Source organism: Enhydra lutris, unplaced genomic scaffold (genome assembly GCF_002288905.1).
Source record: "Enhydra lutris kenyoni isolate GAN:26980312 unplaced genomic scaffold, ASM228890v2 scaffoldscaffold9, whole genome shotgun sequence".
NCBI classification, from domain to species: domain Eukaryota; kingdom Metazoa; phylum Chordata; class Mammalia; order Carnivora; family Mustelidae; genus Enhydra; species Enhydra lutris.
Window position 1 is genome coordinate 35,125,820 of NW_019154093.1, and position 13,968 is coordinate 35,139,787.

At 41.4% G+C, this 13,968-nt stretch overlaps 1 protein-coding gene across 1 annotated transcript in view; it reads right to left on the reverse strand.

Moving 5' to 3' along the window:
• Positions 1-213: 213 nt before the first annotated feature.
• Positions 214-13,968, reverse strand: part of LOC111143110 (solute carrier family 35 member D1) — a 43,051-nt gene continuing 29,296 nt past the window's right edge. The window contains exon 12 of the mRNA XM_022496592.1: positions 214-1,443. Coding sequence (XP_022352300.1) covers positions 1,335-1,443 — 109 coding nt within the window. The 3' untranslated portion in view covers positions 214-1,334. The remainder of the gene's footprint in view (positions 1,444-13,968) is intronic.

The window sequence follows — 13,968 nt, forward strand, 5'->3', positions numbered from 1 at the left end:
TACGACTCTTTTTTTTTTTTTTTTTTTTTTTAAAGATTTTATTTATTTGACAGAAAGAGATCACAAGTGGGCAGAGAGGCAAGCAGAGAGAGAGAGAGAGGAGGAAGCAGGCTCCCTGCAGAGCAGAGAGCCCGATGTGGGACTCGATCCCAGGTCCCTGAGATCATGACCTGAGCTGAAGGCAGAGGCTTAACCCACTGAGCCACCCAGGTGCCCCTCTTCATACGACTCTTGATCTTGGGGTCAGGAGCTCAAGCTCCACGGTGGGTACAGAGTTAACTTTAAAAAAAATTAAAACGAAAAAACTGTTTAAATAAATAAACAAAATGCAGCTCTTCACATGCATGTCATCTCCTGTCGTAGCTTCTGGTTTCACCATTGTGGGGCAGACAGGGACGGGTGCTTCTAAGCCCATTCACAGACTCGCAGTAGCTAAGAGCTGAAAAAAGTTTCTGTGGCTTGTTCAGGGTCACAGCATCTCCTGAATGGATCATAAAGTTAAGTTTCCTCTCTTAACCCTCCATCACAATAGCAGGAGTAAGATCATTCAGCTACCTCCAAAAACATCCCTGTACCCCCAGCACTTAGCATAATGCCAGGTACATATTATATACCCGGTACCTTTGAGTTGAGTGAATGAATCCTACAGATGAATAAATGAGAAAAGGGCCTACTTTCTCCCTCCCTTCATTATCGCCATCCTACACAACAAAGAGGGAACATAACTTCAAGGAATGCACTGTGCCCATCCCAGGAGTCCTCAGGGAAGCCAACGTGGAAACCCATACAACTTCAAAGCCCACATGGTTTTTTAATGCCAAAGCTGTCATCTTAAGCAAATGCAGTGATACTACCCTTACGAAGGAAATGCAATTGTTAAGAAACAAAATTCAAGAAGGAGAAATTGTAGATACTTGGCTGCATTTCCAGCAGAAGGCAGGCTAACCTGCCTCTCTGTGCCGCAGCCAACCAACTGAGGAGGCTCCAGCTGGGGCACTATGTAAATGCAGCTTGAAGGGACACCTGGATTTCAAACTATGGAACAATATTTTCAAAACACCGATGTTTCACTGTTGGCATAAAAGAAATAAATTAAAAAGTCCAGTACATTTTCCAGTTTGATATAAGTTAATTCCAACGGCATATTTAAAATAGAGTCAATTATAAGTTTCTCTCATAAAATTTTAAAAGGCAACAATCAATCCTCAGATTGTACAAGTGCAAAGGAATGGTTATTTTCTCCATAATCAAGACACCTCAGTGTCTGTATACGAATTGCCAGTGTTTTCAGTTGATCAAAAACTTGGGCCTACGTCATCGAAGCAATCCTCTGGTCACACTGCTCCTTTCCCCTTAATGTCCAGCTTGTTACTGGCCTCTGACTGTTTGCTCAGCTGCTCTTCAGAGAAAGTGATGTAGGAATACACCAGGCTCCCTGCAATGCTGCAAAACAGAAAACCACCATCAGGGAGGAGAGAAGGAAGGAATGGCGAAGGTATGGGGGACTAGTGTTGAGGGCTGGAGTTACCTTCATAAACCAACAGCACGTAAAATTAAAACATACAGTGTTTTCAGCTATCGAACAAGAGATGCTCCCTCACCATCGTATCACGCCCTGCTGCTGATGCTCTGAGGAAATAAATGTGTGCACGTACCTGCTGGCAGGAGTGCCAATTTTATACCACCCTTCTGGAAACCATTTGTTGAAGTAAAAAAAAAAAAAAAAAAAAAAAAAAAACTTAGGATTCTGCTTCTCCTTTGAGCAATCTACTTCATGGAAGAATTGTATACATCTTCATAGACTTACCAAGAAAGAGTTTGCCACAAAATTTATAATAGCAGAAAATGAGGTAAAGGATAAATGTCCCAAGAGAGAATTACATAAATGCGTACAATAGAATATGATGTATTTCATAAAATAATATAAAACAAAAATGGCAATGACATCTTAAATGAGAAAACAATCTCACAAAACATGAAGTATTGTCTAATCCCATTATTTAAGTACACACTACACTAATATGCATCAGAATGAAGTCTAGAGACAACACAAGAACATTTATGGTTTTTACATCTAGATGGTGAGATCATAGGTGATTTTTTAATTTCTATTTTCTGTATTTTCAAAAATAATCATTCAAGACAAAGAAATGTAATTTTTAAGGATAAAAAACATCCCAATTGGTAAGTAAACATGCAGACCCTGGGAAATTCATAGAGCTAGTTTCTCTCTGACTAGAATCAAGTTCACAGTGCAGAACCTCTCATCTGAGCCCTCTGCCTCTGAGCTGCTTTCTGGTACCCCTCACTTATCCACCACACTGACCACCCGGAGGGAAGGCGTGCGTGAGGGACAGTGATTACACTTGCCAATTCTCTGTAGTGACCTCAAATCCACATGGGATACACAGCTCCCTGCCCCAGTCACCAACTGAAAGTAAACTGGGGGAGCTCATCACAGAGACATTAGAGACTCTGCTGCTAAGCCTGACACCTTTGACTCTCTTGGATCTCCAGTTGGCATCTTGGCCCCACTTCTGCTTTCAGATTCCTCCCAGATTTGGCTCCCCACCTTTTGCATGACCACATGACTCATGAACTTACACCTTGTTTGAAATTGGTTCTATTCTCGGGGCACCTGCGTGGCTCAGTCGGCTGAGTGTCTGCCGGGTCGTGATCCCAGGTTCTGGAGATGGAGTCCCACCTGGGGCTCCCTACTCAGTGGGAAATGACAGAAGCTCAACATTCTTTGAGATTCACATGTACATATACAGGACAAAGTCCCCTTTGCCTCCAACCCTGCCCTCCCCTCACCACAAAGTAGGATTGCTCCTTTCTTCCTTTCATTCTTTCCTCTAGGGTCCTCCTTCCACAACAACCTCAAATATAACAACGGTTTCTTTATTTTTCCTGTCAAGACATTCTCTGATCTTTATATTAAGCTGATTTCACTTGGAGAGAAATAATAGAGCAGTGGAGGATTGAAGAAGACAAAGAATACCCTGGAATTTCTTCTAGGCCTCATCCTTAAGATGACCCTGTACCCTACATCCCTAGCATAGTTGGTGTATTGAAAAAACATGGGCTTTGTGGAGTTAGGTCTTGAATATACTACTAGCTCTGTGTCCCTTGTTAATTTCTCTGAGATTCTATTTCTGTATTAATAAAATAAGAATAATACTCTCTATAAATGAGATCATATACATAAAGAACCCAGGCCTTGATCCTGGCACATGGTAAAACAACCAGGAAATATATATTCCTTCCCCGCCCTTCCCTGTCAGCCTCGCTATTCACAGACTAAAGGGGATGCACCGTTAACAAAGGTAGGGTGGTATCATAGGGAGACTTGACCTGATGCAAGAGGAGGGTACACTGTTGCTACAAAGCTGTTTGAACAACCAGAGCAAAATCAAAACACAGAGACTCCTATTCTAAACTCTGGAGAAAGGGCACAGACTTTTCAAATCCTTACATGTTCCAACATGAGGCAATAATAAAAGATTTTTCACCTCATCTTTATTCCTGACTTTATCAAATATGCACATTTTCAGAAATGGCCATTTCCAAATGGTCTGAAGAGAACTGAGTATCCATCCACAAGGATCCTGTGAGCCGAGCAGTGGTGAATGAATGTTTTGGAAAGGAATCTAAATTGCTTCATAGCAGCTTTGGGCATGTGAGCAAACTTCAAGGAGGGGGAAGAGGAGGGAAGAGAAAAGAAAGGGAAAAGCCCAAATTGAGGGTGGTGGGTCTATATGAATCTTTATACATCAATACCAAATGGCTGGGAATTAGGATCTTCTACAGATTCAAACAAAAAACTTCTCCATCTATTGGTTCTGTAAATGTTCACATTAAAGATGATGACTTCTGATACTCTGGACTTGTTATTTATATATTTGACCATCCTACATACTCATTTTTTTAAATCTCAAGCAATTTTCCCCCTGCCTAATACTCAGATCACAGTACTATCATCTCTGAATTCACTGAACCTGTGACAGACACAGCCGGGAACTGAACAGGAGAGAGATACCAGGCTTCAGTTAGAATACTGCAAGGCTGGGCCACTCCACCCACTCTGACCACATCTCATCTTCCCGAGCCAGGCAGACACAACCTACCTCTTCTAGATCCACAGCCACGGACCTATTTACTAGCCTCACTTAGAGATAACCATTCTACAAACAGATGCTGAAATGCCTTCCATATGGCAACTCCATGGTCAGGGAGCAAAAGTCTAAGATCCAGGCTGTCTCCATCTCCTCTCATAGAGGACATGTCTGCTCATGTCTAGCCGGGCAGCTCTGCCTCTCAGACTGGACTCTGCCTTCTGTATTTCACATGTAAAACATGTCAATCTACACCAAAACCTGTGACCCAGGGCAGTGTGATTTTTACTGCTATTTCCTAACATACAGTAATTCCTGCCATGTAACAGCAACTGTACCTCTGGCTGCATCCTTCCTATACCCCATCTTGACCCCCACACAGCAGCTGCTGGGGAGCCTTCTTTCCTCTTTCTCACCAGCCAAATAAAGCAGAGCTGTGTTACCTCTGTATATATAACCTTCCAAAGCTTTCCAATCTGAACAGAGAGAGGCACAGAGGTGAACAGGATTGACTGCTGACCTTGACATTCACAAAGGTCTATGATGGGAGACAAGTTACTTACCCTCTCAGAGCCTCGGCTCTGTGAAATGAACCCATCTGGGAAATGGCGATTAGAATACCACTTTTAGAGGACTGAAGGGCAAATTAAATTATATAATTTATTTATACAACAAGAGGCTAAATAAAATTATGTGTTAATTTTATAATTCAAATTCTATACTTAAATTATATAATGGACAATAGATCATTTCAAAAAGCTAATTAGCATACAGTAAACATCAGTCAAAGTCAACGTCAAAATGCCAAGGCACATCAGGAGCTAATACTGCCAAAAAAGCAAACAGAAGCAACAGGTTTTGCCAACTGCGGCTTTTCTTCATCTTCATTTTCTGTTCACCCAGAAAATCCAGGAGTCCTAGGGGTAATAAGGCCTCTTGTCTTTGGTCATCCCAAAGAGGCCTTGCTTATACTGAGTGAACAAGCTTTGACCTCACCTCTATGACCTGCAGTTGAGCAGTAACTCGCACGGTGTCTTCTGAGCCAGGTATTCCTCATTCCTGGGTTAGGAGACACTCGAGGCAGCTCACACTTGGGGGCCGGTCTATACCACCCTTGTGAGGTCCCTTACTCCAGCCATCCCAGAGTACCTGCTGCCCATCCCCAGTCTCCCATCCAACATCTGCACGGCTGGCTCCATGCTTTTGCTCATGTAGTACTCAATGACTGGAATAAGCCCCTTCTGTTTTCTGCCTCCTCAAATCCTACCTACTGCTCAAGGCCGCCCCTAAGGAGCCTTTCCTCTATGCAGCTTCCCAAGCGGACAACCACAGCCTTATGACAGGTACCAGTCTGGACAGCTACTTTGTGACACTTGCGTGATGACAGCTATGGAACGCTCTCAAGAGAATGTAGAGAAGTACCTCATCATTGCTGTTATTAAGGCCATATACATTCCTAATGTTATAATAAATGCTTTATGATTCCTACATGCATCAAAGCCATTACTGTTAACAATCTTCACTCTTTCCCTCCTCCTTGCACCTTATCTCAACACTGGGCAAAGGAGTCCTGTTAAAACTAAATCAGATCATGTCACTCCTTTATACAAAATCCTCCATCTTACCCTCTCTTAAAAGCAGTCCCCAATCTATCACCCCACCCCATTACATGCATGGCCCCATCTCACCTCATCCATGCTACTCCCACCACACTGGCCTCATTTGTTCCCTGAACATACCAGGCTACACTCCCACTTCAGGCTCTTTTCACTTGCTCTTCCCTCCAGAAATCCATGTGGTTCATTCCCTCCATTTTATAGGTATTTACAAGTATAAGTATGCCCGCCCCCTGCAATACTCTTTAATCCCCTTTCCTGCTTTATTTTTCTGCATTTATCATCACAGCTAACACTGATTACCCATTCATTTTTTTGTCTCCTCTACTAGAAGGAAAACTCCATGAAGGGCAAGGGTTTTGATAGCAGCTCTATCCCCAGTGCCTAAAACAATGTTTAGCAGGTATCAACCATTTATTTGTTTATGAATAAATGAATCTTCCCAGCTAAATTACAAATTCCCTGAACAGAATTAGTCTATGGCTTTGTATACACTAAGTCATCACTTTCTTTAACATATGCACAGACTGGGTTCAATAATTCTGATTCTTACTCTGCCTACCAAAGGAGACAGGAGAATAGAGACTAATCAGTGGTAAGGCAGGCGATAAGCAAAGAGGCTCTGGGAACTGTTGAAACAAAGGGCAGGCCATTTGATCTCTTAACACACGTGGCCTCAAATGGCTAAGTCACCCGGCATATTTTTCTAGTCACATCAGGGTTAGAATCTCAGTTCTGCTTCTCACTGGGGCAGCTGTGTGCCCTCGGACAACTGACTTTACTGAAGTCTCCATTTCACTGTGCTGTGAACCAGAGACAACTAGATGAGACGGCGTGGAAAGACAGCGTCACTAACTAGGTACTCGGCAAACACTGACTCCCTATCCGCTGCCTTCCCACAAAGGTATTTGCATCCTTTCTACGCCAGGGTAAGTGCTGGTCCGTGCACATACTTTAAAAAATAGAAGTACCTGAGTCACAGATGTCTGGCCAGGACGTGAACCATTCCATCTGCCTAAGAGTTTTAGGAATTTTCCCAGGAATAAATTTAGAAACAAAAGGCTCCCAAATCCTGTTGTGATGTTGTTTGGAACTCACGGACCGTGAAAAGGGTATCATTTGCTTTATTAACTGATATGAATGAATCAGGCAAACGTTCTAAGATCAGAATTCTGGGTAGACCCCAGACAGTTAGATAGGTTTGTTGTTGTTGTTTTAAAAACAGCACTAGAGAAAAGTTACAGGAAAACAAAAAAGAATATAAGCCTAGAACTTGTTTTCTACTTATTCTTATTGTTTAGTGTTGGTTTTTTGGAAAGGGAGATTCTCTCCCATATTTACAAAGAGCTTTTTGCTTTGTTTTGTTTTGTTTTCTTGACATCTCTGATACTGTTCCTCAACTTGGGGCTGAATCCAAACTACTTCAGCCCATCTACCATTTCCTACCCTACATCTATACTTCTTTTTCTTTTCTGCCTCTTAAAAAAAACTTAGGATGTGGGTGGAGGACTCCCATCAAAACTAAAAGGACAGCGTATTTTATGTATATTCTACACCAGGAGGAAGTTCCTTCCAATGTCGTAAGTCTCCTGCAAAATAACTCCAGACCCCTGAGCATGGGGCACAGTTTCTACAGGACTCCCACAAGGTGAAACAGAGAAGTTTAGTGGCAGAATTAGGATAGACAACTCGAGCTCAAAAACTGAGAGCAAAAAAACCTGAGGTTGCAAAAGGTGAATTATAAATAGCTCATGGCAGTCCTGCAACAGAACACAGATTTTTTGCCATTTCCATTTTGGTGATCTTCTGTCAGGAATTATGATATAACCAACAGCTAGCCAACCTCCCTAGATCCTATTCGAAAGCCTAAGTTACTCAAGTGAGATAGATGCCAGTTATATAACTCTATAAATAGCCTAGTGGAGATTACATCAGCAGCAACTAACCAGTAGCACAAAACATGTCCTCTCTCTCTCTCCAAATGAGAGAACCACTAAGCAAAGGAAAAGCTTGTGACCTTCAGGAGAAGTCTGGAACCAGAACAAAATCTTCTAGGATGGAATTATGCAGGAGAAGAAACAGTCTGAAAACCGGAAGCAACTCATCTAAGAGGCTAAGGAGTCCCAAATGAGGGAATGGTGCTGAGCAGAGTTGGCTAGACCAAAGTCCTCAGGAATCAGCTCTGGAACTACTCTAAGCTGCTCCATGTCCCATTCCAGAGACTGTGTAGACCGCTGTGAGGCCTCAGAAGCTACAGTAAAATGAGTTTTGTGGCCCTAAAGGAGGCTGCCTTAAAGGTATGTAACCAGTATTATGGCGTATCATGAAGGGATATGAAAATAAAATTAATTCATTCATCTATCCACTATTTACTAGACTGTGGTTAAGAATGAAGACTTGGAAGGCAAATCATGGATGGAATACTTACCAGCTGGATACTATGGTACAAGCTTTTCAGCCTGTGAAATGGAATATTCACAGGATCTATCTCATAGGGCTGTTACAGAGATTAAGTATGGAGTACTCAGCACAATGCCCAGTACAAGTTCACATAAAAACTATTGGTTAAGGGACGCCTGGGGGCTCAGTCGGTTAAGCGTCTCCCTTCAGCTCAGATCATAATCTCAGGGTCCTGGGATCGAGTCCTGCATTGGGCTCTGAGCAGGAAGCCTGCTTCTCCCTCTGCCTGCAGCAACCCTTGCTGTGCTCTCTGACAAATAAAATCTTAAAAAACAAAAACAAAAAACTGGTTAGTATTTTGTTACTATTACCAGTTGAATGCTTACTATGGGTCAGGTGCTGATAAATACTGGCACAACTATAAATAAGACAAGTGATTTCTGCCTTCACATAGCCAAGAATCTAAAATGGTGATGGATACATAAACAGTTTACTAGGCTACAATGTAATTATTCAGTCATTTGCTGAATGAGTGTACATTAAGGAATGAGAACTTGGATTCTGGAGTCCAACCCATCTGGGTTAAAATCCTTGTTACATGACTTACTAATTGTGTGACAACAGCAGATCTAGGAGGGAATGAATACACCATGTCCCTCTAGAACATAATGCCTGGCATACAAACACACGCTTAGTGCATAACTTCAGAATGCACTCAACTTACTTAGCCTTTCTCTAGGCTCAACCTCCTCATAAACCTCCACTATAAAATAGTGATAATAAAAAAAACTTCCAAAGAGTGCTACAAAGAATTAGGCAATTCAACAGAGAAAGAATAGCATTCTCAATAAAAGGTTCTAGAACAACTGGATATCTATATAAAACACACACAATATAAAAAGAACTTTTCATCCCAATTTTTTTTTTTAAGATTTTTTATTTATTTATTTGACACAGAGAGAGAGGTTACAGGAAGGCAGAGAGGCAGGCAGAGAGAGAGGGGGAAGCAGGCTCCCTGCCGAGCAGAGAGCCCGATGTGGGGCTCGATCCCAGGACCCTGAGATCATGACCTGAGCCAAAGGCAGAGGCTTAACCCACTGAGCCACCCAGGCGCCCCCCAATTTTATACTATATAAAAATTAATCCAAAAATGGGCTATATACCTAATTGTAAAATAAAACTATAAAATGTCTAAAGGAACACATCAGAGATAATCTTTATAATCTGGTTTACACTAAAGCACAACTCATAGAGGAAAAACTGATAAAGTAGTCTTAAAAGTTGTGCCCTTCAAAAGAGAGTATTAAGAAAATGACAAGACAAGCTACAGACTGGGAAATAATACTTGTAAATCACATAGCTAATAAAGGACTTGCATCCACAATAAATAAGGAACTCTCAAAACTTAAGAAAACAAAACAAAATTTAAAAAAACAACAGGCACTTGGCTAGCTCGGTAGAGCATGTGATTCTTGATCTCAGAGTAGAAAGTTCAAGCCCCAGGATGGGTGTAGAGATTACTTAAAAATAAAATCTTCCAGGGGTGCCTAGGTGGCTCAGTCATTAAGCGTCTGCCTTCAGCTCAAGTCATGATCCCAGGGTCCTGGGATCAAGCCCCGCAGCAGGCTCCCTTTTGGGCAGGAAACCTGCTTCTCCTTCTCTCACTCCCCGTGCTGTGCTCCCTCTCTGGTTGTGTCTCTGTCTAATAAATAAAATCTTAAAAAATAAAATAAAATAAAATTTTCCAAAAAAACAAAACACATACCCAATTTTTTAAAAATATGGGCAACATATTTGAACAGCCTTTCTACCAAAGAATATATACAGATGGCAAATAAGCAGGTGAAAAGATGTTCAACATCATGAATCATTACGGAAATTAAAACCACAGTAAGGGGTGCCTGGGTGGCACAGTCAGTTAAGTGTCCCATGGCTCAGGAAGTGATCTCACGGTCATGAGTTCAAGCCCCATGTAGAGCTCCAAATTCAGCACAGAATCTGCCTAAGTCTTTCTGTCCCTCTCCCTCTGTCCCCCTCCACCCACTCTTTCTCTCAAATAAATCTTAAAAAAAAAAAAACTACAATGAGATACCACTATAGATCTATTAGAATGTCTAGAATTTAAAAAACAAAAACTGACACTACCAATTGCTAGGATGTGGAGCAACCACCATAGATCATCGTATGAGGCTGAGGGATATGCAAAATGGTACAGATATTTCTTGAAAATAGTTTGGCAATTTCTTATGAAGTTAAACACACATTTACCAGACAACCCAGGAGTTCAAACTTCTAGGTATTTACCCAAGTGAAATGAAAACTTATGTTCACAAACTTTTAAGCAAGTTTTTTTAACAGCTAATATAAAACAGCTAAAAACTGGAAACTACCCAAACGTCTTTTTTTTTTAAGATTTTATTTATTCATTTGACAGACAGAGATCACAAGTAGGCAGAGAAGCAGGCAGAGAGAGAGGAGGAAGCAGGCTCCCCGCTGAGCAGAGAGCCCAATGCGGGGCTCGATCCCAGGATCCTGGGATCATGACCTGAGCCGAAGGCAGAGGCTTTAATCCACTGAGCCACCCAGGCACCCCCCCCAAAACGTCTTTCAATTGGTGAATGGATAAACAAACTGTGATACACCCATAACAGAATCTCTGAATGCAACACAAATCTCAAGTGCAGTATGTTAAGTGAAAGAAGTCAGACCAAAAGCTACCATTCCATGCCATTCTGGACACTATATGGATAGAAAACAGGGGCTGAACAGAAAGGGAGAGATTCAATGCAAAGAGACATGGGAAGATTTTAGAGGCAACACAACTGTTTTTTTTTTTTTTTTTTTTAAAGATTTTATTATTTATTTATTTGACAGACAGAGATCACAAGTAGGCAGAGAGGCAGGCAGAGAGAGAGGGGGAAACAGGCTCCCTGTTGAGCAGAGAGCCCGATTCGGGACTCGATCCCAGGACCCCGAGATCACGACCTGAGCCAAAGGCAGAGGCTTAACCCACTGAGCCACCCAGGAGCCCCAACACAATTGTTTTATATCATGAATGTGGTGGTGGTAGTTACATGACTGTAGGCATCTGTCAAAACTCACAGAACTTTACATGAAAAGGGGTGAATCTGACTGTACTTAAATCATATATATATATATATATATATATATATATATATATATATACTTTTTTTAATGGAAGGAAAAAAGGAATCACAGATGAAGATGAGTCCCAGAGATTCTAGGAATTCTAGCCTGGGCAGTTACGAGGATGATGATATCATTATCTGGAAAAGTTACATTACTTAGGCCAAAGGCAAGGCCAAGTCCAACTGATGGAAGTACAGAAGCAGGCTCTTGTCACCACCATTTGCTAATTATTTCCTACTCTTGGTTGTTGCCCTTTTGGGCTGGGGTGAGCACTCACTAAGTGGCTACTGGAAAAAGGCATTTAGAAGACCTGAAGACAGCCAGGCTCTCAACAGAGCCCTACTGAGGGGAAAAAAAAAAAGCCTCCTAAATCACAGAATCATTATACTGAGTCGCTCAGTATAAACCTCCTGCTTCTTGCACTTGAATCACAACAGAGAGAGGGCTACTTTTTTTTTTTTTTAAAGATTTTATTTATTTATTTGACACAGAGACAGAGATCACAAATAGGCAGAAAGGGAGGTTGAGAGAGGGGGGGAAGCAGGCTCCCCACCGATCAGAGAGCCCGATGCGGGGCCTGATCCCAGGACCCTGAGATCATGACCTGAGCTGAAGGCAGAGGTTCAGCCCACTGAGTCACCCAGGCGCCCCGAGAGAGGGCTACTTAAACTTTTCTTAAAACAACAAAGAGGGCACCTGGGTGGCTCAGTTGGTTGGGCGGCTGCCTACAGCTCAGGTCATGGTCCTGGAGTCCTGGGGTCAAGTCCCCTGGCGCGCTCCCTGCTTGGTGGGGCGTCTGCTTCTGCTCACCTCTCTCTTCTCATGCATGCTCTCTCTCTCATTCTTTCTCTCTCTCAAATAAATAAAATCTTTAAAAAACAAAACAAAACAAAACAAAGAATCTAGGCAGGGTGGGGGGAAGCTAGTTGTATCTGGGTCTAATCACGGAATCTTTTTTTTTTTTTTGTAGGCTCCACATCCAGGGTGGAGCCCAACGTGGGGCCCACACTCATGACCCTGAGATCAAGACCTGAGCTGAGATCAAAAGTCAGATGCTTGGGGCGCCTGGGTGTCTCAGTGGGTTAAAGCCTCTGCCTTCAGCTCAGGTCATGATCTCAGGGTCCTGAGATCGAGCCCCGCATTGGGCTCTCTGCTCCTCAAGGAGCCTGCTTCCTCCGCTCTCTCTGCCTGTCTCTCTGACTACTTGTGATCGCTGTCTGTCAAATAAATAGATAAAATCTTAAAAAAAAAAAAAAAAAAGCCAGATGCTTAACTGAGCAACGTAGGCGCCCCTAATCATAGATTCTTTTAAGAATACGGTTTAATTACTGATCTCCTTCAACGTGCAGTCAGCCAAAAATGCATTGACACCATTTCCAAAGTGAAATATGACAGCCACTTTACATTTGGTTTTTACATTAAAAAAAAAAGGAACATCCACAACCTGTGAGTCTGCTTACCAATGACTAAGTCAAAAACTGTAAATAATAAAACCGTAATTTTCATCTTAAAGAGAGTAAAAAAAAAAATTAGTTAATATATACTTTCCTCTACAAACATTGAAAAGCATGCTGTAATGGAAATAGTATTCGAAAAGAAATTCACCTGGATTTTAATCCCAACTCTGCAACTAATTTGGCTGATTAAGTACATCAATTATTCTCCTCAGCCTTGTAATAAGAGAGATTAAAATGACAAGATATGTAAAATTTATTACAATAAAATGTGAAAGCAATTAGAAATTGTTAAAAATACTACCTAGGGACAGAGTACCCATGACAGTCATAATCATAATTATCACTATCAAGTAACCTTGCTAGCAAAACGGGACTGTTCAACCAGAACTAAAATGCACTACCTGACGCAAAAAGAAATTCTGCTGGAAGAATTCTCAAGATGTTGGATTTAATTATGTTAGACTGACATACTTCATAACATTGCAACATATCATACACTTTAAAAGTTTTTTTAAATAGCCTGCAATGTGAAAAAAGATACCTAAGGCTTCTGTAAGAACTTTGTTACCTTATGAGAGATTTGAACTGCAGAGATCTGAAAATGCAAACTTTTTACTTACTTTTACTTCATTTTGGCTTTACAAGCCAAATAACCTTACAGGTTATTTATTTGAAGGGAACAAAAAGAAAACCAAAGCACCTCTGAGTCAGGTCTATATGGTGCCATAATGATTCTTTAATCCAAATTTTTAGAAGTGAATGAAATGGAGTCAAAGTCAATGAATCCAAAGTCAAAACTGTTCCACCAGGTCGTTCCTTATATCCTGGCCCTTTCTCACAAATATTAATGAAAGAAACTGATATTTACTCACCACAGATGTCAAACAGTGAATTGGGTACTTTATATTAGATTATTTCATGCTAACAACTCTAAAGAGATATGGATATCTTCATTCCCGACACGTAAGAAAACTGAAGCTCAGGAAAAGATAAACAACTGGAGTTCAAGACAGGGTTCTGGCCCGAAAACAAATCTGGGAATTTTTAAGCATACATACAGCATTTAAAGCCATGAAATTAATTCTGGAACTAATAAGGATCTTTCATGCAAGTTACCCTCATCACTGATGAAGTCTGGACTAAAGCAATCCAGTGATATGTCCAAGGTCAGGCACATATACAGCAATTCTAACAGAGCTGCTCTTCTTTAGCCCGGAATTTACCTCAGAA